The sequence below is a fragment of the Pseudorasbora parva genome, chromosome 10, assembly GCF_024679245.1.
Source record: "Pseudorasbora parva isolate DD20220531a chromosome 10, ASM2467924v1, whole genome shotgun sequence".
Classification (NCBI taxonomy): Eukaryota; Metazoa; Chordata; class Actinopteri; order Cypriniformes; family Gobionidae; genus Pseudorasbora; species Pseudorasbora parva.
The window spans coordinates 9,440,639-9,466,363 of record NC_090181.1 but is presented as its reverse complement, the minus strand read 5'-3'; the positions used below and the strand labels follow the sequence as shown (position 1 = coordinate 9,466,363).

Here is a 25,725-nt window from a genome sequence, read left to right as displayed (position 1 = left end):
TGCCGCTCTAAGTGAGGTGGGGGCGCAGCCGGGCGGGAATTTTTATTTTTAAATTTATAATAATGGAGTGGGAAAAAATGTTGTTGATATAAGTGCGATAATTGTAACCTACCTAATGTAAAACTAACAAATACATTTTTTTTTTTAATTCTCTCTCTCGCTTACACTCTCTCTCTCTCTCTCTTGCCGCCCTGGCTGAGCCGCCGCCCTAGGCGGCTGCCTAGTTCGCCTATAGGCACGCGCCGGCCCTGCATAGGAATAAAGTGGAGCGCGGCGCGGACGACATAAGTGTTCCAGACGACTGGATCTGCAGCTGAGCGAGTGTTTATGGGCGGCGTGCATTTCCTCTCTCGCTCTAGTCACTCGCATGCGCACCCTTCCGGGAGAAGAGCCCGTACGGCCCATACAAGGACCTTCTGCTCTATCGACGTCAAGCCGACCCATACTCGAAAAAAACTCTCCGAAATTTGTGAGAAACCGGAAGAAGTATTTTTGACACAGAAATACTCCATTAAACGTCCAACATTAGTTTTTGAAACTTTGTCTATGTTTAGGATGGGAATCCAAGTCTTTAACAGTGTAAAAAGCTCAGTATGCATGAAACAGCATTTCACCCCCCCTTTAAGAAATGCCTGTTCGTTGTCAAAATAAAATAGGCTACGGTCAACTTACAAAGTTAGAATTTGAAATAGTCCATGTGTACAATCTCCTACCGTTCACTGTGCTGTGATGCCCAGATTTTTGCGCATGTTTGTTGTCGCCTAGTAGCCTATTGGAACATGAAGTACAAAACTTGTAAATAATAAATATAGTTTAGCATACAAATAGCCTACATCTTTAATATGGAAACTTTAGATTTGTGACAAATTAGAGAGGTAGGCTATAACTCGCGTTTCTGTTTTAATTTCTCAAATTCGTTTGGGCTTCATAACCTACATATATTTTTCATTCTTTTTCTGTTCTGAATATCATTCATTTTAAAGGATTAGTTCTAGAGTGAGGGTCAACTAAAATAGCCTACATTCAGCAAATATGCAATGCCTAACGTTTTGTGATTGTAAATGTCAACTTATAAGTCAATTAGTGTTCACATGTTTGATATAATTAACACATGGCGGTTGAGTGCTTTTTGCCATTATAATAGTCATCAGTTATGGCATGTTCCAACTAAGGTTTAGACAATAACCAGTCTATTGGTATCTCTGATGACACACTGATTTAGGTATAGAACCAGAAATGCTCCCCTGAATTCGACTCATACCTGGGGTGCGTTTCAATCAGCTCCCTAGTTCAGATCAGTGCCCTGACTAGTGAACTAGGGAGCTGATTAAGACGCAGTGCTGGTCAACCGTCAAATGAGATGCATTTGAGAGTCGTGTTACAGATGTAGACCGCGATTCTTCTCGGCTGACCACTTGCTGTGATTAGATTACAGACGAACTCACATTTCTACCTGCGTTGTGATGTCCATTGTTTTAGCAAACTGCTGCCCTCTACTGTAAGGAAACCGTAACTTCAGTGTTCAATACGGGGGCTCTTCACAATTATTCCTCCAAAAACCATCCAAACAAGTTTTATGGATTTGAAGCAATTTAGCTAGAAAAAAACGCGAAAGAGTCATATAGCAATAGCAAATAGTAAAATGGTAATTAGACATTTGAAAAAATATATGGAATTTCTTTTGGGAAAAAAAGTTTATTTTTTTGTAGTGTACCTGGATCTTTTGTGGCACTTCAGTCAATGTGTTTTTTTGTGTTTGTTTGTTTGTTACAATTTTTGGGTAGACTCACTGAAATTACATTAACCACATCTCGATAATGACTGACTCAAACACATTACAAGTATACAACAATAAATGTGACTAATAACATTAATTTCACAGCTCACATATTCAGATATAACATTCAAAAAACAAAACAAGCCTAATTAAAGAACCATTAATTTTGCTTGTAAACAACAACAAAAACCTAGTGAATGTATACCACTGGATATATTTGTCCATATAACTGTCAGTAGTATCTTTTCATTTAACTGGAGTCCCAATGACAGGTCATTGATGATGACCTCACACATATGTCATTTGAGGTTTCTTATTTGTCTTTTGGGATTCACTCTTTGTGAAGATGGACAATATGAATTTTGCGCTCTCATTAGGATTGAAAGTGGATGGTACAATGAGATACTCTCCTGGTTCCAGCTTGAAGAATTTCATCACATGTCTTGTAATGAGGAAGTTTCCACAATCTGCCACAGGGCGTTTGCCGTTGAAGAACTTGTCTGGGAGCTTCTTGTCTTTCATCTAAAGGAGAATGAAATATAAACTTGTATTCAAGCAACCCGTTTATTTTGTAAAAAAGAATGTAATTTATGCATTTTCAAATAAAAAATGAGCTTAAATTATTTGCACTTGCCTCTGGTGGTATCTGTAAAATAGAACAGCACACCATTAATAAGTGGAAACCAAAACGACTGGATTGTGTGACATTTCCTGTGATTCCAGTAGTGTTATTTTGTTAATATACTGACCGCAAAGACACTGAAGCCGATGGCGTAGTTAGAAACGTCACTTCTGTGTCTCTTCTCTTGGTTCTGCATTAGGGACACCAGAATGTTTTCAGGGCACTGAGCATTAGCAGCACATTCCTTATCAAGCGCCTCAATCCGCACACGAAACTGAGGGTTCTTCCAGAAAGAGTCTACAAGAGATCCATTGAGTCAGACCTTTGTAGTACATGCAGTATAGTCACATTCACAAACACACACACCACATAGCCAAAATACATACCCAAACAGCAACATAGTGTTGGCCCAGATTCGGCCCACATCTGGTACACGTTGAATTCACATGTACCAGATATGGCCTGGATCTGGGCCAACACCATGTTGCTGTCTGAGTAGAGACCCAAAAAGCACCACCAATTCTATTCATGCCATAGTATACACTTGTATATATATATATATATATATATATATATATATATATATATATATATATATATATATACACTACCTTTATTATTGAGGCAGCCACCAGCTGTAGTCCCAGCGACCCAGCTGTCATTGTAACATGTGGAAGTCCAGCTGCATTTGGAGGAACTGTCCAGAAAATCAGGACTGAGGCAACAAATATCAATGTCTTCAAAGTACTTGGAGAAGTCCTCCATTGACATCCTGCAGTAAAAGACGGGTTACTGAAAACATTTGATTCATTAATGCAACAAGAGATCATATGAATCTACAGTTAATACACACCAGAACTCCCCGTCGTTGACCAAAGAGCGACACTTGGATTGCTCCTTCTCACTCACTTTGTTCCACAGCAATGAGCTAAAATTATGCAAAAGAATACATTTAAATATTGCATATATTGTTACCATGAAACTAACAGCAGTAAACAAAGAGAAAACTTATACATTTTCTATTTTCATTAAGTATCTCTAAAAGGGTAAAACTGATTTTTTTAATGGCATAGAATTAAAGGACAACTCCGGTGAGAAATGAACCTAGGTGTAATTAACAGATTACAGACTAGATCGTTCTCTGTGATGCGTTTTCATGGAAATTGAATGTAAAGAGTTTTATCTCTATAAAAAGTTTAGCTTATAACGCTAGTTTATGGGGTAGAAAAAAAGAGGCTACAATTTGCACAAACTCACCAAAAAAATAAAATAAACGAAACGGGCTACACAATCTAAAGAAAGAAAAAAGTACATGCAGGTTGTCTTATAGCCTACCTTATACTTCAGCAAAATTAATATAAATCCGATCTTCAATTCCGGTATATGCTCATTTAACGGAGTTCACATCAAAGCAAAAGATTCTAGCATTTTATTCAGCAGCTCATTTCAAATTCAAAGATCGCAATATGAGAGAGAGCGACCTAAGCACTGGTAAGATCATTTAGTCTCATTCATTTATATTGAAGATGATTGTGTTTTGTGTGACTTATTTTAAAGTTTCATTTACGGCCATATGCGTTGGCTTGCTTTACTCATTTGCAGCGATGTTGCAGTAGCACCATCATATCTATCTGACTACAACATAACACGCTCTCACACATTAATTTTTTACTTATTTGCCAGGAGTAAAATTTACACATGTGGTTTAAACAACCAGATACATTTACATTTGTCCGGTTTCGTCTGAAATGCTTTCATGCACCTTCTGAATTGGTTTGTTTGAGTGATCGGAATCATATACGTCTCGAAAGACTCTCGGAAGGCATTTAGGCCTACTCCTGGTCATTTCGCAATTAGATAGATACCTGGTCAGAGAAAATGAATGAAGGAACCGGTTGTAAAAAGGCCATAACTCTAGCAGCTGCACTGAAGAAACGGACTCTTTAACCCTGCGCGAGCCATATCTTGACAGTGGCGCAAGCTATCATGGTCTCATGTTGTTTCCACTGGCACATCTCATTGTTCATTTTAATTATTAAAATAAATATAAAACAAAGGAGAAGCCTAAAAAAAGGGGCGTAAAAAAGTCGGGGCCGTCAGACTCGGGCATAAATGCAATAAAGTGTGTTACCAAAAACGGTTGTCATTTCTATTTTGAGGCGGCAGGGGTGTTGTCGGCAACTGCTGAATGTAACTAATAAAGTAACTTGTAATCTAACTTAGTTACTTTTAAAATCAAGTAATCTGTAAAGTAACTAAGTTACTTTTTAAAGGAGTAATCAGTAATCAGATTACTTTTTCAAAGTAACTGTGGCAACACTGGATGCCACACAGTGGTAAACATGGCTTTGTACCACCTTTTTTTAGATGTATTGATGCCATGACATTTAAAATCAACTTATTTTTCCCTTAAAAGTATGCATTTTCTCAGTTTAATCATTTGATATGTCATCTATGTTGTATTCTGAATAAATTATTGAAATTTAAAACTTCCACATTATTGCATTCTTTTTTTATTCACAATTTGTAGTGTCCCATTTTTTTTTTAAATCAGGTTTGTATATAATAGATATGAATCACTGTGGTATAACAAAGAATGAAAGCTTGATCATTCTTGTGATTAGTGAGCCTATAGTTTCATATGACTCTTACTTGTCACTCCAACTACCGGTCCACTCGCCTTTTCCCCAAGGGTTCAACACTCTCACCAGCCTTACTGGTTTTTCTTTGCATGTGACCTATGAAATACAACATGACGTGACACTTTTAATTCAAAATGCTTGTAATAAAAGTTTTTACAACCTTTGTGTTGGTTGCTTTCTTCTTCTGTCATTTTCTGTATTAACCACAGTGTTAATACAGAAAACACCATTGTGTACACAATTGGGGACATTGTGAAATAACCAGTTTACCTCAAGACTGAAGTGTTGTATGAAGTAAAAAAAAAGTGCAAAACATTATTTCACGAGTTTGTGTGCCCATATAATCTTGGTGAAAGTGGTAAACAGATTTGGCTTGCTGTCAGCTATAGAGGGGCTCGGAGAGGATATTCTACCCGAGCTCCGGTTGCCCCCCTATAACAGGCAAAATTGAATGAATAAAATAATAAAATGAATGAGTCATTAAAATAGCACTTTCATATGTACTACTGTACACCCAAATCGCTTTACACTCGTGTCAGGGATCTCTCCTTAACCACCACCAGTGTGGTGTACAAAATTGTACAAAAGGAAGAGCAGGAGAAGAGAAGGGATGCTGCAGGAACTAAAAAGGGGAAGAGGTAAGCTGCTGGTTTTATACTTTGGTATTAATTGAAAGATTAGATGGGCATACTCCTCCTGAAATTACGTTTATTAACTTCACATCAAAAAACTTCTCTTGCAAAATCAAAGATGTAAGAAATGAGTGCAAACTGAACAAAGGACATACCAAAGGTTAGAGATCATATGGGGCTGAATACAGCTGAAGGCAATTAGTAAATAAATACTGATGTACACATTTACAACAGCTGTTACACAAGAACAAAGCAAGCATGTTATAGTTCATGGGTTCCCAATCCTGTTAATGCAGATTATTCAATGGAAACAGTGATGCTCCTATTGTGAACAGATTCAAAAGAGTTGCTAGACAACTAGATTTTTAAATGATTTTGGTCATCTTTTTAGAGAACTGGAATTACCAAAGGAACCCTGGTAAGTTTTACATGTCGTTACATCTTGGAACAAAACTTATCTTGCTTTCCAATAAGAAATGACATCGCTTTCTCACGGCCAACTCTGTACGATTTGTCTATACTGCAGTGATGGGTAGGTTTTAGGGGAGGGGTTAGCGGGTAGGTCATTCGTATGGAATCATATTAATTGACCAACTTCTACAACTCCGTACGAATGAACCATCTCATAAAATATGTATGCACAACTTTCACAAGAGGTCTCTAATGCTGTCCCAGACAAAAGATGACCATCATGGCAATGTCTGTGGTTGTGGTGCTTAAACAGTGGACCTACATCGTAGAGACAGAGGTTCAAAAACAGCCGTTGTCATGGTTTTGCAATCTATCTATCTATCTATCTATCTATCTATCTATCTATCTATCTATCTATCTATCTATCTATCTATCTATCTATCTATCTATCTATCTATCTATCTATCTATCTATCTATCTATCTATCTATCTATCATAAATTGTATTTTAATAAATGTCTTGATGCTGAACCTTACTTGCTAAACTTGCTATAAAAACCCTGGTGGTTTTGAAAGCTTTGTAATCTGAAGGCACTGATCTGACATTTGCGTCGGTGCAGACTTACCTTGAAAACCCCAGTCACGCTATATGCATGGCCTTGAACAATGCCATTGGGTAATACTGTGTTTTCAGATGTTCTCTGGTGGTATGAAAGAGACATTGTATTAATAATGCTGCCAGGTGAAATGTATCTGGTAGAAAGACTGTTTGATGTATAATTGAGGTTCTACATTGTTCCATAAATCTTAAATTCTAAAAATCTTCACAATAGTAAGTGTTCAACTTACGAATGAACACTTCGAATTTACAGTATTTCTCAGTTGCTTTGGTACATTTCTTGAATCAAACTCACAATTTGCAAAACAGTAAGTGCATTTCTCAAAACAATTTGTACAAATAGCAAAACACATTGGATAACCTGCAAAAGCCATTCTCTTGCTCAAAATCCTTAGTTCATCTCTCAAAAGTAAATATCTGTGTCAATGAACATGTCAGTGCCATCAGAATGACAAGTCCTTGTGTCATTGTGTACTGATAAGACAGTCAATTTGTTAAGTCATGTTGTCAATATAATTCTGGAGGGATGTTCTGATGGAAACTATGGCTAAAGTTTTGATGACAATTATTGTCAATTGTAAGTTACATCTTAGTGTATGTGTGAGTGTAATTGCAAGAGAATGGAAAAGATTAAAGTTTACACTCTTACTGTTTGTAATGTATTTTATTGACAGAACATGTTATTGAGATACAGAAATGAAAAGACAGCACTGAATAGCACACACACACACACAAAAAAAAAAACTAAAGAAGAAATGTGAACATAGGAAAAACTTTACATGCAGTGCTGTAGAAATATATATATACCTGCTAGTTGATGTTTCATGAGAAGCGCCTTCGTTAGAGAAAGTCAAGATTCACCTGGGAGCAATTTACCAATTCAGGACAGATTTAGAAAAAAATCTAATGGAAATATAGAAAGTATAGAAATAAACTAATAGAAATATAGAAAATATAAAAATATGCTTGACATATTATGATAACTTGTTCAACCATTTTGCATGTAAAGAATTATGCTATGAGCTTGTGCCTAAATGTTGTGGGGGTGAGACTATTCAACAGAGACCCAATATAATAAATTTTGATCAACATGACATAAGCAACTGATAATGTAGGAAACAACAGAGAATTGTACATAATCATTTGCATGGATGTACCAAAGCATTTGCAACTTGTTCAAAGAAATGAGAAACATTTTTTTGATGTGCACAAGTGACAAAATGATGTGAGAATTGAACAGGTAGTTTTGAGAATTTCAATTCTGATCGGAGAAATGTACCAAAGCGACTGAGAAAAACTGTAATTGAACCCTTTAATGCAAAATACATCAGTGACAGAGCTTTAAATGGACATGGTGATAATATCGGTCACTGTAATGAAAGGACAAGATCACTGCTTACCCCCTGAAAGGTGCCACATGCCATCAGAGCCTTTGCTTTGGCTGCACGGTCCATCAGGCTCCACAAATCAATAGAAGCTTTTGCAGGCTCAAAGCGCACATGGATGCCACCAGTGAAGTCCAACAGAGCCTCAGATACAAGACCAGCATGCATGTCAGCATAGGAGCCGCACACCCTGCAAAAGTCATTCTACAGTTTAAGGAGGTATTACAGTGGACCAACACGCGTTTAATGATCGATTCTGTGGGATTACTCAAATTAAGACTGACTAAACTAGACATGTTCTGAATTCTCCATGTTCAGCATAATACCGGAGATGCGCACTGAATCAGCGCTGCACGTCACAGACTATTGCGCAACATGCGCAGCTGCGGAGCTTGCGCTCATTTAATACACTGAGAATATGCGTAGCGTTATAGAGCTGCATCCGCCATTCCGACGGGGAAGAAAGTTTGCTCGCTGGATTGCTTACACTTTAAGGACATTGCATGAGTAACGGACAAGTAAGTCCAGTGTTATTTGAATATTAATGTTACATTGCAAGTGTATTCATTGCAGATACTGTTTATAAGAGTTATTCATGTATAGCCTATTAATGCGATCTGTTTACCTCACGTGAGTTATGTGCTGTATCATGGGCTGTCAATTCTTTGAAGTTTAATACAGCGATCGTTATAATTGTTTGAGGAATAAGATACTTTGAGTTTATTTGATCTAGCATGTAACACTTAAGTGATCTATATGTTAATTATTATTTCTCTTTCATTGTTTAGAAAACCTTGCACATGTCCATCTATGTTGATGCCAAAGCATTCATTAAAAGGCTATCATCTGTCAATGACTCTGAGTTCTCTGACAAGAACACTGTGGCGGTCAGCGCACATTAATCCAGCTATATACTAAATCGTAACATGGTCCTTCGAGCCGGATCTGACTACTACAGAAATGTCATTGCCCAATGATAACCCGTCCAGTCCAGATCAGCCAGCAGGGAGACCAGTGAGACAGAGTAAGCTTCCTCAGCATCTGGAAGACTATGTTATGGACTATAATTTTCCAAGAGCAACTAGTCCGCCAGCTGGTGACAGAGCGTTATCTTCGCCGAGTATGTCTACACCAGTACGTAAAGTCGAGCAAGACCGAATAATGGATAAAATGTCCTTGAGGGAATTAATGGAGAACATCAACGCAGCTGAGAGGGAGGAGTCAGCTGAGATTTCACAGCTTACAAGCCGACTGTCACTTTATGAGAAAAGGCAGCAGCGTCGACAGGATATGTTAAAACGTATTAATGCCTTCCTAGAGGAGGAGGAAGCAGACAACCTTTCACTCCAAGAAGCAGCTATAGCATCTCAGAAGGGAGCACTTTCCCCTGAGCCAGTTCATAACATTACCTCGACTGCTCCACACACCACAAAGACACCAGTTGACTTTCCAGACTCTCAGCCTGATATAATGAGCCCTGAACAAAGGAGAGACGAATTATCTCCGCTCGCACAAGTTCCAGTTATACAGAACGTTGCACATAGTTCCATAAGAGCTCATTCCACCCAGCAAACACTTCCACTGAATGATGTGAGTTCAGTCCACTCAATTCCATCGTCATGCTTTGTGTCTCCACAACCTCCTACAGCTCCTTATACAGCTCTACAAGGACAGTTACTCCCACACCGGCAATATGAAGATAAATTACCTCCTGGAATTAAAAGGTCTATAAAGGTTGAGGGCGCCCCCTTTTGGTCTCAGCAGCAATGGGCCACTAATCCTCCATCTGCAATGCATACGACGCAACAATCTGTACCTTCGGTTTATGCTGATTGCCATCCCAATTATCCTGGTGCTGACTCAGCACAGCCTAGATATGCTGGTGCACATAGTGTTCACTACCCAGCACAAGTAACTTGGCCCCAGTATGCCAATTGTCAAGCAGCTCCTCCACCTCCCATTAACTTATATGGAGCCCCAAAACCTTCCATACCAGACTTTGCTGCAGACAGTGAAAGGGAATTTGCCAATCTGAAACTAGCTCTGGATAATCTACTAGACCCACATCCTGAGCTGTCAGAGAAATACAAATATCATGTGTTGCTTGAACATCTTAAGCTCCCAGAGGCTCAAATGATTGGACAGTCTTGTCGACACGAAGCTCAGCCATATACAGCAGCGATGCAGGCTCTACAGTTGCACTATGGACAGCCGCATCAATTAGCACAGAGCGAAATAGCAGCCATACTCAACGCTCCAGATGTGAAGGTCGGTGAAGCTTTTAGTTTCCAGTCATTCGCCTTAAGGGTTCATCTTCTTGTGAGTATGTTGCTGTCTCTGGAGGGCCCGAGAGGCATTGAACTCAGCTGTTGTTCCCATGTAGACAGGCTCCTCAGCAAACTGCCCAAATATCTCAGGGACAATTTCATTGAGTTTCTACAGATGCAAGGCAAGCTGAATGTCACCAGCCTTAATCCATATAATCTCCAGGACTTTTCTGGTTGGCTGCAGGGTAAAGCTCAACAACAGCGTCTGTCCAGTAGACTAGTTGAACGCTATTAGAAAGAGAAATACTCTTATTCACTTCAGGGAAGGGCTTCAACTCGATCAAAGGGACAGAGCACTTCAGTCTACCATGGCACAGAGCCACAAAGCGTCAAAGCACCTAAACCGGTACCTCCACCCACTCAATGGAAGAAGTCCAAAGTCCATTGTCTGTTCTGCCACAGCAAAGAGCATTATATAACACAGTGCTCAGAAATAAAGGAGCAATCTACAGACAACCTCATGCAATGGATAGCAGAAGGGAAACGGTGCTGGAAATGTGGCCGTTCTCACTGCCCGGAGGACTGTAACCTAAAGAAACCTTGTGGAATCTGTGGGGAGATACATCTCCAGGTCCTCCATGGGATTGCTGAAGAGCGAGCCAAGGTTAAGCCTACCAGTGCACTAAACAGTAGGATCTACCTCACACCTTCAAGTCCCTCAGGCCGAGTACTACTGAAAGTTGTTCCTGTGCTTCTACATAATAAGGACAGAGCTATCGAGACCTTTGCAATATTAGACGATGGAGCTGAACGTACCATGCTGATACCTGCTGCTGCTCAACAGCTTCAGCTGGAAGGGAAGGAGGAAACTTTAGCCTTACGTACTATCCGTCCCGATGTCACATTCCTGGCTGGCTCAATTGTTACCTTCGATGTGTCTTCCAGAACCAAACCAGGAGTCAGATACAGAATCCACAATGCCTTCACTGCAGATGGATTAGATCTAGTGGAACAGAGCTACCCAGTCAAAGCTCTACAACGACGATATGCGCACTTGATAGATATTCCTTTGCAGTCATTCAAGAATGTTCTGCCCCTGTTGCTGATTGGCTCAGATAATAGCACTCTGATCACAGCGGTAGAAACCGTCTATGGAGGCACGGAGGTTGGGCCAGTCGCTGTCCGTACAAAACTAGGCTGGGCTCTTCAAGGTCCCGAAGGTCTTCCAAATCGAGCAACCTCCACTCATCAGAGTTATTTCATTACCGCTTCAGCAGCCTATGATACCCTCTACAGAGATGTTGAGAGATTGTGGCAGCTAGATTCTCTACCTTACCGCAGTGAAAAACTGTTAACTCGTTCGAAACAGGACCAAGATTCTATCAAGATATTAGACAGCAAGACCTGTAGGGTGCTAATTGATGGAATTCAACGCTATGCCACTCCCTTGTTAAGAACTGACGATTCCCCAAAGCTGCGTGTTCCTCAAGAAGCTGTGCTTGCCAATCTCCGCAGTACTGAAAGGAGACTTCAAGATCAACCAGAGAAGGCAGCTGCCTATCAAGGTGAGATGAATAGACTAATTCATGCAGGTTATGTCAAGGAGATCACGGCTAAAGAAGCTAATGAATCTGAAGAATCCTGGTATCTGCCACATCACCTCGTCTACCACAATGGAAAGGCACGTCTGGTGTTCAATTGTTCATTTGTATACAAGGGTACTTCTCTCAATGAGCAACTCCTGCCAGGACCAAACCTGGGACCATCCCTCCTCGGAGTCCTACTGCGATTTCGACTGCACCGTGTTGCGATCAGTGGAGACATTAAGGGTATGTTTCACCAGGTTCGCCTGTTGCCTGAGGACAGACCCTTACTAAGATTCCTTTGGCGAGACTTGCAACGAGAGGTTCCACCGCAAGTATATGAATGGCAGGTGCTGCCGTTCGGGACCAGCAGTAGTCCCTGCTGTGCCATCTATGCGCTACAAAAGCACGTCAAAGAACACCCACGCAGCACATCTGACCTCATCCAGAATGTCGAATCCAGTTTCTATGTTGATAATTGTCTGGAGAGTCTACCTACTGCGGAGGCAGCCAAGAGTAGAGTGGATGACTTGCGTGCACTATTGGCGGATGGCGGATTTGAAATCAGGCAGTGGACTAGCAACCAATCATCAGTAGTAGCTCACTTACCATCTGATGCCAGATCCCAGGACATGGAACGGTGGCTGGAGTACAAACGCTGTGACCCTCAAGAACCTGCATTAGGACTCTGCTGGAATTGTAGAACTGACACACTGGGTTACAGATATCGACCTATCGAACATTCAGTACTGACAATGCGTACAGTTTACAAGATACTAGCGAGTCAGTATGACCCATTGGGTTTCATCACGCCTTATACCACCAGAGCCAAGATTCTCATACAGCAGCTATGGTCGAAGAAAAGAGACTGGGATGACCCAGACCTCCCTGCTGAACTGCGCGAGTCTTGGAATATCTGGGAGAAGGAGTTACCACACCTCAGCACAGTTTCAATCCCACGTTGCTATGTTCCTGAAGCAATGGATAGTTCTAGATTTGTGCACCACCGGCATGTTTTCTGTGACGCGTCGGAGAGGGCGTATGGAGCAGTAGCCTACCTCTGTACATCTGATGAGGGCATCACCAATGTCTCATTCATAATGGCCAGGTCAAAAGTGGCCCCTAAACGCCAACAGACCGTGCCACGGCTAGAGTTGTGTGCGGCGCTGGCTGGAGCACAGCTGGCAAAATTAATCCAGACGGAATTGTCTTCCTTCTTGCAACAGACCACCTTATGGACAGACTCGACAACAGTCCTAGAATGGCTACAGTCAGAGTCATGCCGGTTCAAGGTATTTGTCGGCACTCGCATATCCGAAATACAAGAACTGACAGATCAGCGATCATGGCGTTATGTCGACTCACCTAATAATCCAGCTGATGACTTGACACGAGGCAAAACGCTTCTAGAGCTTACTAGACCTAGCAGATGGAGTAACGGGCCGTCTTTCCTGTTGCAAGCTCCAGATAAATGGCCTCAGAGACCACCCATCACTCAGCTACCCAAGTCTAACGAACTAAAGGGGATGACATTCTGCAGTTTTGCATCTGTGCCACAAAATATCCCAGATGTGAACCAGTTTGAATCATGGAAGGAACTGGTCGAAGCTGTACATCAGCAATGCCACGGGGCGGCAGAGCCAAACCAGACTCACTCAATTAACAGCTACCGTGAAGCAGAAGCTATTCTCCTGCGAGCCTGCCAAGCACAAAGTTTTCCAGAAGAGCTTGTTTCACTAAGAGCTGACCAGCCTGTTCATATCAGCAGCAGACTCAGAAATCTAGCGCCAGAACTGGACCAAACAATGGGTCTCATCAGAGTAGGTGGGAGGCTACGGCAGTTACAGCAGGTTAGTGATCTTGATATCCATCCCATTGTCCTCGACCCTCGTCATCCAGCTACCATGCTTCTAATCAAAGACTATGATGAACGGCTGTTACATACTGGCTCTGAAAGGTTGTTTGCAGAAATCAGGAGACAGTATTGGATCTTGAGAGGTCGACAAGTCATCAAAAGGTACCAACTTCAATGCCCCGAATGTCAAAGATGGAGAGCACAGCCTAAAGTTCCTCAAATGGCAGATTTGCCAATGTCTCGACTCCGCATCTTCCACCCACCTTTCTTCTCAACAGGTGTTGACTGTTTCGGGCCATTTATCGCCAAGATAGGCAGACGAAACGAGAAGCGGTGGGGGGTGATTTTTAAGTGTCTGACAACACGTGCCATTCATTTGGATCTCCTTAATTCAATGGATACAGATGCCTTCCTACTGGCCCTCCGCGGATTCATTTCCAGGCGAGGTAAACCAGCAGAAATAATTTCCGATCAAGGGACGAATTTTAGAGGTGCTGACAGGGAACTTCGAATGGCATTCAAAGAATTGGAACCACAGCTTCAACGACAACTGACCGATTACCAGATTGAGTTCAAATTCAATCCCCCTAATGCACCACACTTCGGCGGGGCATGGGAGCGGGAGATTCGTTCTATCAAGAGTGCACTCCAGGTTGCTGTAGGAGCTCAATCATTGTCAGAAGATGTACTTCACACCATCCTAGTTGAAGTGGAAGGTATTCTCAATTCCAAGCCACTTGGATACGTGTCATCGGATGTGGCCAATCCTGACCCTATAACACCAAATATGCTTCTAATGGGGCGGCGGGATGCTTCTTTGCCACAAGCCGTTTATGCTCCTGAAACCATAGGACGCCGTAGATGGCGACATTGCCAGAACCTAATAGATCAGTTCTGGATCCATTACCTACGTGAATACCTGCCAACCCTTCAATCCCGCTACAAGTGGCAGCAGCCGACAGTGCCACTTGCACTGGATACCGTGGTAATGATAATTGACCCCAATCTACCACGAGCCCAATGGCCAATAGGTCATGTGGTGAAACTCATTCCAAGCAAAGATGGTTGTGTACGGACTGTTGAAATTCAAGTGGGAGGTAAAATATACACCCGACCGGTAGCCCGCCTTATCCCACTTCCAGGCCTGCCAGAAAATATGTTATATCTGCAAACATGAAGAATTCTACTAATCAACACATTTGCTGCTCAAATGTGGGGGCGGCTGTTCTGAATTCTCCATGTTCAGCATAATACCGGAGATGCGCACTGAATCAGCGCTGCACGTCACAGACTATTGCGCAACATGCGCAGCTGCGGAGCTTGCGCTCATTTAATACACTGAGAATATGCGTAGCGTTATAGAGCTGCATCCGCCATTCCGACGGGGAAGAAAGTTCGCTCGCTGGATTGCTTACACTTTAAGGACATTGCATGAGTAACGGACAAGTAAGTCCAGTGTTATTTGAATATTAATGTTACATTGCAAGTGTATTCATTGCAGATACTGTTTATAAGAGTTATTCATGTATAGCCTATTAATGCGATCTGTTTACCTCACGTGAGTTATGTGCTGTATCATGGGCTGTCAATTCTTTGAAGTTTAATACAGCGATCGTTATAATTGTTTGAGGAATAAGATACTTTGAGTTTATTTGATCTAGCATGTAACACTTAAGTGATCTATATGTTAATTATTATTTCTCTTTCATTGTTTAGAAAACCTTGCACATGTCCATCTATGTTGATGCCAAAGCATTCATTAAAAGGCTATCATCTGTCAATGACTCTGAGTTCTCTGACAAGAACACTGTGGCGGTCAGCGCACATTAATCCAGCTATATACTAAATCGTAACAAGACATATAGACAAGATGGTGTGTTGGCAGCACATCTTGTTCAGTTTGTTTTATTGTTGTCACTGTTGATGTTGTGTTTACTTCCTAAATATGGCCAAACTTTATGACCTTACGATCGTCAAGCATTGTTTAATATCCGTTCATCTGTATTCTACATCTCTGGCGTTGGACAATACTACTTTAATCCTTGGCTTGTGAAACCTCTTCCCACTGAGATAATTCCATCAACAACGGGGAATGCCAGTAGTAAAAAGAAAAGACGCCGGAGGAGACAGGGCAGCAGAGCGGGCGCATCAGAGGAAGCAAAGAGAGCGTGGAATAGACTACATCTTCCATGAGGGTGTGGGATTTGCGTTTCCCGTCTCTTCGGGCTGTTTGTCCGGCGGTGCTTCTGTCCGTGCCCAAACCTTTTGTTTTAAGGCACCATCACATCAGGAAAGGCATAAAGAATTTTTTTCCTCTCCTAGAAACTCTGGGCAGGGTGGTGGCCTTATTTTTAACAAATGTTTTGAAGGTCCCGTGGCATGGATTTTTAATTATTTTATGTTTCCTGAAGTGTACTTATGTTGTTAGTATGTTTTTTACATCAAAAAAAGTCATAATTTAGAAATATATATATTTTTTTTCCTATACCGATATCAGGCCTCTGACTTGAATGCTCTGTTCAAGGGGCTTGTCTGCTTTGAGACTTCAGAGAAAACACCCACTGTTGTGATTGGCTGACATATTTGTATTTGAAATGAGATTATGTGGCAGAGGGGGCGTGGTTTAGTGAGGCACCAGCAGCAGCTGTAGTTCTGCCAGTCCAGACTGAGACGGAGAGCTGGGGAAAAGATTGCTAAGAAAATCAAGCACTGCGTAGTTCAGTCAGGCCACATAGGCATAGTGCCGCTGGCAGCTGACTCTGTTAGCTATCAAAGCGTACAATCACTACCCTTCTTCTATTAGACCAGGGACGTATACGTGGCATTTCTATTCGGGAAGGGCGCTTAAACTGCTCGCAACCCTCCCTTCCCTCCCCACTGTAGGTATCAAAAATTACTGTTCACCTTCTGGCTGCCGTTTTCTTCTCTTTTTCCTTTCAAATTACCCAGGATTTATGTCCTAGCTGTTATGGACCTCACTGCTTGGAGACATTCATCCTCATAGCCAAGCAACCTTAGATGTCCGGGATTCACCGCACGTTTACGTGTTACCACTGTTCCAGAAGACACTACTAAGTGTCTTAAATCATCTGTTTATCACTCAAACTGATGGTTTCATAGGTGTTAATGCAAAGCTCTTGTATATGTTATATTAATCATGGAGCAAGAACCCCATTAAGGAACCATACCGCCAAAGATAATTATGTTCAATAAACTAAAGTATTGCCAAAGCGGTCCTGTCTGAACTGTTATTGTACCGAGTTGTTGAGAGCGCAAGTTTGTTTTGTTTTTATCTGAAAGCTCTGAATAAACACGAGTGAACTTTGCAACATCATTTCTCTCACAAAATGCTTTTACCACAGCTAACAATAAACACTGCATCAACATGAATACAGTAAGAGCTTCTGTTAACAGCAACATTCAAATGGCAGTTTGGACAAGTGTGCACTGCAGATATACGTGTGATTAACAGATATGAACATTATAAAGTGTTCTTTGATCGCTCTCTGTAATTTAATCATTTCAATAACAGATTTGTTTCATGCTACTAACTAGGGTTGGGCGATGTCACTTAAAACGGCAGCTGACGATGTGTACACTAAAACATCGCGATGGACGATGATATCGTCGAAAAACGAATATTTTAGTTTCGTTTTCGTTTTTTCGAACTAGATCAGTTCAAAAAAATCAAGACCGACCCTACCCAAGCCAATGCACCCGAGAGACCGGCCCTGCCCGACACATTAACTGTAATTATGAGCCCGAGCCCCATTTAAACCCGACCATTTTTGAATACGTGGGCGTTTGGTCGAGAACGAGCCTGTAATGACTAATGAGCGGAGCGGAGCCGGTGTGATCAGCTCAATAATCCGCAGGCGCGCTCATGAACCCAGCGGTAAAATGATGTTCGTTCAAATCCAGCTCAGACATGACATAAATCTGTAGCTTACTATACTTGTTGTAGCCATTAAACAATGTTTTTAATTTATGTTTAAATATTATATCCTAATATTATTTTTTAATTTCATCTGATTATGATAGGCTATATCGGTCGGTCAGAAATAATTTTGGTGGTTATATTTAGTTTAATATTAAGTTTTGTTTTGTAAAGCTTTTATTTCGTTTTGTACAAATTGTATCTTAATTTTAATAAAGGTTTCTTTGACCAATTGCATGTATTTAATTAAAAAGAAGCAAATAGGTAGCCTAGACTATGAGGTCGCGGAAGCGATCGCTTTCAATGATCATGAACTGGAGTCTCAAATAAACTGAAACTCAGTAGGCTAGCCTCACAGACATGAGGAATATGTAGCCTAAAATGTGTAGAAACGAAAAGATTTAAATAAGCATGGTGCAGTGTTCAGAACTCACGGTAAACAACCAGCTTGATACAGATGATCACGGCGATGGGCATGAGCGGGATGTTAAAGTTTAAGGGATTCTTTTTTCCTTTTCTTTTTTACTGAATATGTTCGGGTGAAAGCACATTTTAAACAGGTAGCACTTATTCACACACAAACTAATCGTTCTCTCTAATGCATTCAAAAACATCTTGTAGTGCTTACCTGCATACAGTTATCAGTAGACAGTAGGTAGCCTATACAGTTATTATATTATATGATTTTGAATGAGCAGAAATCTGTATTGATCCGAAGATAAAATAACTGATGAAAACGTTCATCTTTCCAAACTTCCAAACATACAAACAAATTTGCACTGCAAAAAGCATCAATGATATTTAACTTTTGATAAAGCCAGTTTGGCATAGTGGGGGGAAAATGCACACGAATGTTCCAATAAACCACGTTGAAAATAGGCTCTTAATCTCCTATTGTTTATTTAATTTTTTTCAGTTAATGCAGGTTATAAACCAAACTTTATAGTGATATTTCAGAGCTTACTAAAATACTTTAGCAGTTATTAGCCGCAAATTTCCTCGGAGCGAAGACGGAACAGTGTTTCTGATATCAATGAGCGAGGTAAGGAGAGGGAGATGGTGAACCCGGAGCGGAGCTGGAGCGGAGGGATTCTTGAATGCTTAGAAAGAGCGTGGAGGGGAAATTGCCGCCGCACCACTCCGTTCACATACTCTGGTGTCGACTCGCAAGACTCGCAGCGGGGCGGGGGCGGGGGCGTGGCATCACGATGGTGTTTCTCCATCGTGATGTCACACAGCCATCGTCCACCGGCACAACCCTACTACTAACAGAAACAACGTTAAGTTGATCGTTTTAGTCACTGGCTTGATTCACTGATGCATCAAGACGGCCAGCGACGAGACTGACAGTGTTAAACAATTTAGAAAGAAAGTCTGTGTGAACTTGAATGATTAGCTACACATCAGAAATCACTGATCCCAGATCAGGCATTAATGAACACTTACTCACTGTTTGAGGCGGTGCTGTCAAATCGGTATGGTAAAGCCTGACATCGCAATAAACTGAATCCATTCTCTACTAATTCTCTGGGCGGGCAAAGCAGAGGAAGGGGAGAAAACCTTTCCTGTTATGACGTCATAACAGGAGAATTTAAGATCAGCTCGTCTGGGCTCTCATTTTCTCAAAGGTAGAAAAAAAGACAGCTAGAACTTGGTTTACAATGATCAAAATATCTAGCCACATGAGGACAATATTCAGGCTAGTGAAACTCTAGTAGTAAATTACACTGGATAAGATAGCTCTACTTGTACAAAAATTGTGTAATTTTATAACAGGTAGGCTAACAAAAATATGTTTATGTTAGCTATACCTGCCTGACGGCAAATGCTGCTTGTAACGAACAGTTAGTGCAACTTTCTTTTCGAACGGACGGTATGGTACGATTATGGTTACATACTGTAATATGTTTTTTAACGGGATAAGGAAGAGGCCGATCTGTTACAGAATCACTGTTTATCGTATTTAATGACATGACATTGCTATAGCTTTGTAATAGGTTTTGATGAAAGTGACATAGCATGCACTATTATTTATGCTATGCATAAATAACCTGGAATAGTTAATATAGCATGCTATATTGACTATTATTATAAACATTATTTAACCAGAACGAGGCAGAGGAACATGATTTTTTCATAGCTTATCTTAATGTGCTAGTGTCGGGGTATACGTTTATGCAATAATATGCAATATTATTTATGTTTATGCAATATTGTTTATGCAATAATGACAGTTTATGCAATAATATGGCATTATTTTTTATAAATTACCAATAGATCTTGAACAGTTACTTTATTCTTTGTGGCAATTTTTACACTGTTACATTTTGAAGTAGATTATTAGGACAAAACCAACATTTTGGGCGGGCTTCAATTTCCATTTTGCTTGGGGCCCCTAAATTCTTTCAAACAGCCTTGTCTGTAAGGTGCTATGTAAATAAATAAACTAACTAAATTAACAAACTGTTATCATTGTGACAATGTCATATAATTCTATCGCAACTTTAAAATCAGGGTACATACAAAACACGAAAAGGGCAATAATCTCCTGTAATTATGTTTGAAAAATATTTAGTAGCACTTTATTATACAGTTCTGTTCCGCATGTACATACTATGTACTACTATGTACATACTATTACCTACTACCTCTATACCTAACCTTAACTCATGCAGTTACCTAATATTACCAGCACTTTCTTGTGTAAGTACACTGTAAGAACACTGTAAAATAAAGTGCAACCTAACAAACCTGACATAAACAAACATGCTTTTAAACTATGAAAGAAGAATCATTTTAAGAATAAACCTACTTGGCATAAGCTTTTTCCAGCAAGGCAGGCCAAAACTCATTAGATGTTTTTGAATGAACAAAAATGAGCTTGCCATTGATCGTTGGCAGTTTGTCATCAATGACAACGTCAATCCAGTTCCCAAACCTCCAGAACTAAAAGAATTAAACAGAAATCAGAAGGCTTAATGATTGATCATTTTATGTTTTGTATAAAATGTAAAAGTTATTATGAACATGACCAAAGAACTCACTCTAAAGTGAAATATCCCTGCATATTCTTCACCAAATGACTGGTCAGCTGGCATGACCTGGTTCATAACATCCTCCCGAAAGGTTAACGCTCCAACAGAAGCAAGAAACCAGCAGTCTCCTAAGGTTAGAGCACAAATATATTAGCTAAATCAATCTTTCATTGAGTTTACAGAATGTATTCTGGTGTATATAGAGTGATGCATAGGTACAGTATCATTCAAAAACCAATGCCTACTGGAGTATGTGAATAAACACAGAAATAAACATACCTAAATAAGATCCTTGGGCATAGTCAAACCTGGAAACCCCCTTTACAATGAGCTGAGGGTCTGCCACTATTTTCTAAAGAGAGAAATTTACATTTATACATCATACACTAACATTTTTGGGAATACTAGAAAACATTTAGCATTCAAGACATTTAAAGGTGGGGTAAGTGTTATTTCAAAACCGTTTTAGAAAAAGGACTCGGGCAGAGTGGAATAACAAACTTGTAACCAATGAGCAGGTAAGGGGCGTGTCTACTAATGATGGTGAGAAGAGCGTTCGCTCTCGCTCTGTGCATGTCTTTATTCAAAACATACAAGTCACACATGATGGACAATAGGCCAGAACTAGCCTAATATATGCTGGCTTTTGCTTCACTGTGCTTATGTTCGCTTGTTTGTCCATTAGCGATCATATTGTGGTGGCTCACTTATGCGATGATAAAGACCCGTTCATTTCCACACCGTATGGAGCATCTAAATCTCCTCACTGTGTGCTTCAAGCATCAGCTCACAAAATGTGTCCAACAAGTAAGATACTATACTCCTAATATATGTTTGTTTCCATTTTTCATGATCTGTATAACCCTTATCCAGTCATAATTGTAATATGTCGTTAGCTGGACTGTCGTGGTTGTGTTCTATAGAGTTATTCTTGAGAACAGTTTGTGTTTTTGTGATCGCTATAACTCTAATCCGGTCATAATTGACGGTAATATGTTCGTTAGTTGGACTGTAGTTCTCATGTACTATAGAGTTGTTCATGAGAACGGTTTGTGTTTTTGTGATGGAAAGGTTTAGCCTGACAAGCCAGACCCACATCAAGATGTTTGGTCTGGAAACTCACCATTGACAGCTCAATCCGAGGGGCGGGATAAACGGTTGTCTTTCAAATTCCCTCTGCACGCGATAGGATAGTGCTACAACCAACCAGAGCAACGAAGGTGAAACAGAGCTTGTTGATAGATTAAACATTCGCCGTATCCGGTCAGCAAAACTCTGAACACATCTTCCCTTCTTAAGAATGACTTCAGTGCCGTTCTTTGTTCTTTTCTCAGAGAAAAGCTTAACTCCAAGTTTTCCAGAGTCGCTGTCAAAGCTGATTCGAATGACCGCCGTTCGCCAGTTTCTGTGTTTACTAGAAGCACGCAAACGCAACTCTGGCGTCATTATGTTAAGCCTCGCTCACCGACTCTATACACGATGTGATTGGACCGTCAAGAGTTTGGCGTTTAAATCTCAGATGGGTATTGAGAGTTGCTAGACGACACTCACAGGCAGATTAGATTTGTTGCCGCTAGGGTGCGTCTAGATTTCTAGGCTAGGAAAGGGTGACCTTTTCATTAAATATTCAACCTGAATTAGTTACACACAGATTCTGCCATAGTCGTTACATTTGTGTGGGGCGGAGCTATCAAAATAGGACCAAAACCCTTTTTGGGGGTAGGGGCGTGTTTGTTTTGGTGATTTGAAATATCAACATCGGTTACCAGATATCACTTACCCCACCTTTAAAGGCACAGTATGTAAGTTTTGCTTAAGATGGTTTCTTCTTCGAAACAATAACAGAGGCATAGCATTTCAAGCTGTCATTTGATGACGTCGTTAAGGTGCGTGCAATCATGGGAGTTGTACGTCTTCAGCTCCACAGCCGATGGAAAGCTATCAAGTTCATGGATGAGCTAATGTATTAAGTTTTATTAACTTTACAGTGGTATAAACCAGGGTGGAGCCAAGAGCTGTTTTATTTATATGACGCTCCTATTCGTTTAAGCCGGGGACACACTGAACGACTAGCTGAAACATTCTAAGACTGAACTGAACACATTTACAGACTGTTTCCTTCGACTGGAGCAGATTTGAATCTTTGGCAGTCAGAGAACAGCACAAACGTTTACGATGGAGCCAGACTGCTTTAAACGATTTCATCGGATGAACATGCGTTGCCACGTTTATGGTTACACGCCTGGCCCGAAGTTAACTTCCTCCGTTTTTTTTTTTTTAATGAATAGTCGTTTTTATCGGTCTAGCTAGTAGATAGTATGGCGCACTCTGTAGAAACACATTTTTGACGTACTATTCTTGGATAACATATATAAATATTAACAATCAAGCAGAGAGTAAACCAGCACAAAAACAGTGTGTGTGACTCACCAAAAAGCCTGGCTTGAATGCTTTATAAACATCCAGTCTGACTGTATGAGATCGGCGTCTAATGTAATTTACTTGTTATTTATTTAGCTTGTTATCATAAATAATCTACTGTAGAGGTGTCTGCGTTTACACTTGGCATATGCGATCGCCGATTGGCTCATCAGTCGATCAGGAAACAGTACGTTTACATTTGATCACTACAAGTTGTTGCCATCTGGATAACTGATCGTATTTATGTTTACCGCAAAATATTTAATAGGCCTTTATCACGGAGTGATAACAACTTTCGCTTTTTACTCTATCAACAACTTTTGCTTTTTCCTCTATCAATAACAGTGCCCACAGAGCACGGGATTTATGTGATGCATTCATACCATCAGTCTCAAATAGCGTTCATCCACGAGTTTAAGTTTCCCAACATTAATCTTATATTTTAAAAGAAATAAACATGTTATTCCAATGCACTGCATAATTAAAAGTCGAGCACACACACATTTAATGGCATTGGTGTCTCTCCCCCCCCCCTCCCCCCCATTTTATTTCTGTCATTCACTTATGTCATTCAAAACCCTTCATTCATCTTTGGATCTTTTTTCTTCCATACCAGTTGTCTAATGTATTTTCAAGTTTCAAACCTTTTATGACACCATTTCTCTCCTTTTTTACAATCTTGCTTATTTAAAAAAAACTGATAGTATCCAAGAAAATAGTGAGGTCATCCGCAATATCCGCGCAAATATTAAACGTAGAAAAATATTAAACTAGAAATCGTTGTGAGGAAGACTGGCAATGACTGTTTCTTAAATTCTAAGACTAGAATCTAATAGACTAGAAATACAGCACACTGCATGATTTTTCACACCGACTGTAAACACAGACTCAACGCAACTGTCCCTGATTCGGCGCGTTTGAGCATGATCAGTCATAACAACCAAAGTCCATTCATAATCGGCCTAACAGTCGTTAGGTGTGTCCTCGGTTTTAGTAGCTTATGCATATTTTTAGGTATTATTAGAGCTGGAAATTGAGGTTATGATGTCATTAACAGGCAATACAATGACACGGGCAGTTAACTGGTTAAAAATCGCTGATTTCTCTGGATTTAAACATTGTTAACATTTGGGAAAATGCAAGTACACAAGTCAATAAAATTGTATAACACTGTTTTAGAGGTTTTTGGATATTTTAATCCAAAAATCTTTCATATTGTGCCTTTTAAGATGTCTTGCCACAAATGTAAATACAACAGATAAACCTATACTTATAAGCCTTAAGAGACATAGCAACTAATGATGATGACAGGTTATTTTTAACAAGTTATTATAGATACGTTCAAACAATAGTGTCTATATACTTTAAACTCTTCTTGAATGTTTCTGAAGGAGAAGGAAAGTCAAAACAGGTAACTTACTGATGGCCTCAACCACTTGATTTGACCCATATCCAAGCCAAGTTCATTATTTGTGTCAATGGAGCTGCTGTCTGAAGGGAACTTATCATCAACATATCTCTCTTTTTTTAAGATGCAGTTCTTCTTCAACTCCTGGTAGTCCTGATCCAAGAACTTCAAAGGGATGTCAAGAGTGCCCTTTTTGTCTTTTGCGGAGTCTTCATTCCTGGGTATTTTGTTCACACGAGGTGGAGGCATTTTTCAGTTGTCTTTTTAACAGATAAAACTTTTTAAAACAGTGACAAGTGTTAGTTCTGGCTTCTGTTACTGGCGAGATGACACAGCACTATGCTATACTATGTGCTTTTAAAGACCCAAGAGATAAGAGACTTGTTCGGGCTTGTTAGACCGGTTTTGGGAGGGAAATATCCCTTTGAAAGGCATCTTTTGATAGCTATTCTGAGCCATACAATATAATTGGTGGTTTAGCTCAATTTTTAGGATATAAATATATAAGATATAAGACTGTTATACTTAACCTTCAAGGATAATAACTCGACTAAATGAGCAGTTTTCTCTTATTAGGATTTGAGCGATTCTCTTTTTTCTGCTCTAGGCTCTGGAATTCCGTGCTCAGACCGAATGACTGAAAAAGTTTCAGGAAGGGTGCAGTACAATTTGTATGTTTTGTTTTGCACAGAGACATTATTGCGTAAACTGAAAGAGACTAAAATTCCTCCCACCTGTGGAGTTGCGTAACAGTTAATTCAACCACAGCTTTAATTCTGAAATATTTTATAGAGGGCTGGAAGCATTTTAAACAGTATTTGTTAAGAATGTTGCTATGGTTATTGTAATAAGGATTGAACCCTCTAGGACCCATATGGTTATTTGTGGCCCGGCAGAAGTTTGTCATGCTCTGGAGTTTTACACCCAGCCGGTAATCGCAGAATAAACCCCGCCAGAATGATCAGGACTCCGACGCGAAGTGGAGGGGTCTTGCATCACTCTTAAGGGGTTTATTCTGCGATAACAATGGGTGTACATTATCCCGCTTATACACGGATACTAGTCTCAAATAAATTAGACACAAAATATTGTATTTGATTAGCTCTTCCGCAAAGAAAAACAGTTCCAAACT

The 25,725-nt window shown here is 40.3% G+C and overlaps 1 protein-coding gene and 1 long non-coding RNA gene across 3 annotated transcripts; one reads left to right on the top strand and one right to left on the bottom strand.

The window, feature by feature from the left end:
* Nucleotides 1-1,687: 1,687 nt before the first annotated feature.
* Nucleotides 1,688-24,938, bottom strand: LOC137091018 (calpain-1 catalytic subunit-like). 2 transcript variants are annotated; one of them, XM_067455088.1, is made up of 12 exons: nucleotides 24,606-24,938; nucleotides 21,044-21,116; nucleotides 20,774-20,892; nucleotides 20,542-20,675; nucleotides 8,103-8,277; nucleotides 6,710-6,784; nucleotides 5,052-5,137; nucleotides 3,253-3,327; nucleotides 3,011-3,171; nucleotides 2,527-2,696; nucleotides 2,412-2,423; nucleotides 1,688-2,299 (listed from the first exon to the last, which is right to left on the bottom strand). In XM_067455088.1, exons 1-12 carry the CDS (start codon nucleotides 24,840-24,842, stop codon nucleotides 2,066-2,068), a joined length of 1,551 nt encoding a protein of 516 aa, XP_067311189.1. In that variant the 5' UTR covers nucleotides 24,843-24,938; the 3' UTR covers nucleotides 1,688-2,065. The 2 variants fall into 2 exon arrangements, with proteins under 2 accessions (XP_067311189.1, XP_067311191.1); XM_067455090.1 differs by having other exon boundaries at nucleotides 20,774-20,889.
* Nucleotides 14,243-15,573, top strand: LOC137091022 (uncharacterized). The gene is made up of 2 exons (XR_010908009.1): nucleotides 14,243-15,238; nucleotides 15,509-15,573. It is a non-coding gene; the product is annotated as an uncharacterized lncRNA (long non-coding RNA).
* Nucleotides 24,939-25,725: the final 787 nt, after the last annotated feature.